This window comes from Juglans microcarpa x Juglans regia, chromosome 5S, assembly GCF_004785595.1.
Source record: "Juglans microcarpa x Juglans regia isolate MS1-56 chromosome 5S, Jm3101_v1.0, whole genome shotgun sequence".
Taxonomy (NCBI): Eukaryota; Viridiplantae; Streptophyta; class Magnoliopsida; order Fagales; family Juglandaceae; genus Juglans; species Juglans microcarpa x Juglans regia.
Genome location: NC_054603.1, coordinates 174998 through 177900, shown reverse-complemented (window position 1 = coordinate 177900; position 2903 = coordinate 174998). Strand labels below are relative to the sequence as shown.

The window sequence follows — 2903 nt, the reverse complement described above, 5'->3', positions numbered from 1 at the left end:
AATGATAAGATGAGATGAATTGAGATAGATTTTAAATTCAAACGAAGCCTTAAAACAACGGCCACAATGAAATAAGACCATGAAATGAAGCCCACGTAAACACCATTGTCCATTCACATATATTCACCATTGTCCATTCACATATATTCGGCTATAGTTTTTCAAAATCAATCTAGCTGTATTATTTATTGTTATTTTTCCTATTTTTCCCTCCGTGCTCACTCATCAGAACAATCTGGTTCTCAAGAAAGTCCATTTTTGGGTTACAACCATTGATAAAATGAAAATCTGCTTCTCTTGGGCCTACATGAGATGGTAGATAGCGCTGTTCCCAAAGAAAAATCAGCCGGCCGCTACTTTAATTTGGGATTTTGGGTTAAGATTGCGAACCCAAATCTTTCAAGCCCAGATAAAAATGCCCAAATATTTCAGGATTTCTTTTATATTTTACCTTTTTTTAAAAAATGGTTGTTATTGTAATTATGAAGATAATTTCTTGTCGTGATAAAAATAACTGCGCACTATATATTTGTATCAATTTTCCAGAAAAAATTAATTAGGAAAATTCTATATATTATACTGTCATCCCACTTTCATCCCATAAAGTGTGATGTGATATATTTATCATCATTGAATGATCATGTATTACATACTTCTTTATCATCTAAATGAATGTGTCATATACTACTTAGTATGATCAAAATAGGATGAAAGCGTGGTGTATAATATCACTCAATTAATTAAGATGCAATAAACTACTTTGCGTGCGTGACACGGAGTCAATAGACCACGGTGTGCATGCACATGTGTGTGTTTGCTCTCAATTCCCAAATGAAAAGAAACAAAGTACTTGAGTGAGTGATGATCTGGTATAATTAGCTTCGAAAGCCGGAGTTGGCCGCATCAAGTAGGAACCAGCGGCGCCCTCAAACGTAAGATTGTTAGAAACTAGTACTACGGGTTGCGATGCAAACAGAAAGCTAGCAATTGATGGCATGAGATCAGGACCAATTAACACATTTAATTTGGTCATTAGCCGCATGTATGAAGATATATAAAGTAGCTGCATGTAGAAAAGCAGTACTACTACTGTCTACTGCACTCTTCATAAAGCACAAGAAAATTTGTGCATTATTTATTACTTTGCTATAAATAGTTCAAGATTTATTACACTACGTACTGACGTACACACACATGCATGTGTACTAGTACTCGATTATTTTCATATTATATAGAGATAAGAGAGATATAAGGGAACGCATAATTCCTCTTAGCAAGTTTAAGGGCAGAAAGTGATAACATAGTTAGGTCCACCGGAACAGGTAAAGGTGCTGTTCTGGTCATCATATGCATAACTATAAGCTTGAGGGCACTGTTTTTCAAATATCATGGAATACTTAGTGGGTGGACATTTATCTGGAGTATTGAAATCTCCAGTGCAGCAGTATTGTGGCTGATTGAACGCTGTGCATGCGCTCTTGCAAGCGAGCACGCTCCCGTCAGGCCCTTTCACTTGCAGCTCTGCTGGGCAAACCGCGTTCACGTTGGCCGGGCAACTCGTGGTCTTACAGTCACCGGTTCCACCTTGTGTGGCAACTGAAACAGGCAGGTTGAAGCCGTCCACAAGGCTGACATCGTAATAATCTTGCCCTCCATTCGCTGCTATGTTGATTTCTACCAAAGAGGCTGGCGGGATGGCACCGTTACCGTTGCATGTAACCTGACCGGAGGCACAATCCGCAGTAAGGCAAGAGAACTTTCCTGAAGCATCCGTGGAGCAACGAGTTCGTGCCCAAAACCGGCCTTTCCATGGAGCTTGGACATCTAGTGATCTGGATGCTTTGGATGCTAATTCAAACCCAGTAGTTGATAGTTGAGGTTTTTGATCGGAGGTTAGGGTTCCTGGCCAAATAGTTCTCGGACAGTTGTTTGTGAAAGTTATTCTAGCGGATTGAGCACCTGCATGCATGTAACATCAAACAAATTAATTCCTTGTCACCATATTGCATGCATGCCGTACATGAAAGACACAATATTATATCTTAGATATTGCAACGAATGAATTTAATCAATTACAATACAGTACCATTTTATAAGCTCGATCGTAGAAACACTTATAACGATTATAGGTGCATGTGTGTGTATATATACACACACACACACATGCAAAATACAAAATCTAGCTCTAATACTGACCCCCCATATCCATATATTAGCCTGTTTGTTGGAGGTCCACATATATGGTTCTCGGGCCACCGTCCGGGAAGAGGGAAAATTAATGTTCAACGGACAAAATTTAGAATGCGATCATGCATGTAAATATATATATATATATATATATATATATATATATTATATAGATAAAGCCAACGTATACGTACGATAGTTAAAGCTTTTAAGATTTCTAGAAATGCTTACTTACAAAAAAGCAACTTATAATATTAATGTGCTAAAGAAAACGTTTTTTTCTTAAAAAAAAAGTGTAAAGCGAGGCATACCAGCGAAGAAAAAGAAGGCCAAGATAAGGCGGAAGAGTGGAAGGGCCGTCTTCATCATTGTTAGATGGGCGCGGGGTATGGCTCTCGCAGTGTCTAATTAGTAATTAATCTGATCAATGCGGTTGGGTACGGTGTATTACGTACGTGGTAGCTAGGTTGGTGCTAATCTTAATGAACATAGGGGTGGTATATATATATACTATATAGAGAGGCTTAAACCCGGGTTTCAAGGCGTTCGATGCGGAGAATTGGGTTTGGATCATTTCCAATTAGGAATGGTATAACTTGATGACCTTGACTTGAGCTGTTACCAATTAGTCTTCCTTGTGTTATCAGCTCGCGACCGTGGCCTTGACATCGGTCGAATTAAGGGGCTGCGCGCGAGAAAAGTAGTAAATTATATCA

The 2903-nt window shown here is 38.8% G+C and overlaps 1 protein-coding gene across 1 annotated transcript; it reads right to left on the bottom strand.

Moving 5' to 3' along the window:
- Positions 1-1104: 1104 nt before the first annotated feature.
- On the bottom strand, positions 1105-2674 carry LOC121267737 (thaumatin-like protein 1). The gene is made up of 2 exons (XM_041171760.1): positions 2499-2674; positions 1105-1959 (listed from the first exon to the last, which is right to left on the bottom strand). Exons 1-2 carry the CDS (start codon positions 2554-2556, stop codon positions 1280-1282), a joined length of 738 nt encoding a protein of 245 aa, XP_041027694.1. The 5' UTR covers positions 2557-2674; the 3' UTR covers positions 1105-1279.
- Between the last annotated feature and the right edge of the window lie 229 nt (positions 2675-2903).

Coding starts and splice junctions, on each gene's coding strand:
- LOC121267737 (XM_041171760.1), bottom strand. CDS start 2,556: ATGATGAAGACGGCCCTTCCACTCTTCCGCCTTATCTTGGCCTTCTTT. Junction 1,960..2,498: donor GGCCTTCTTTTTCTTCGCTG/GTATGCCTCGCT, acceptor ACATGCATGCAG/GTGCTCAATCCGCTAGAATA.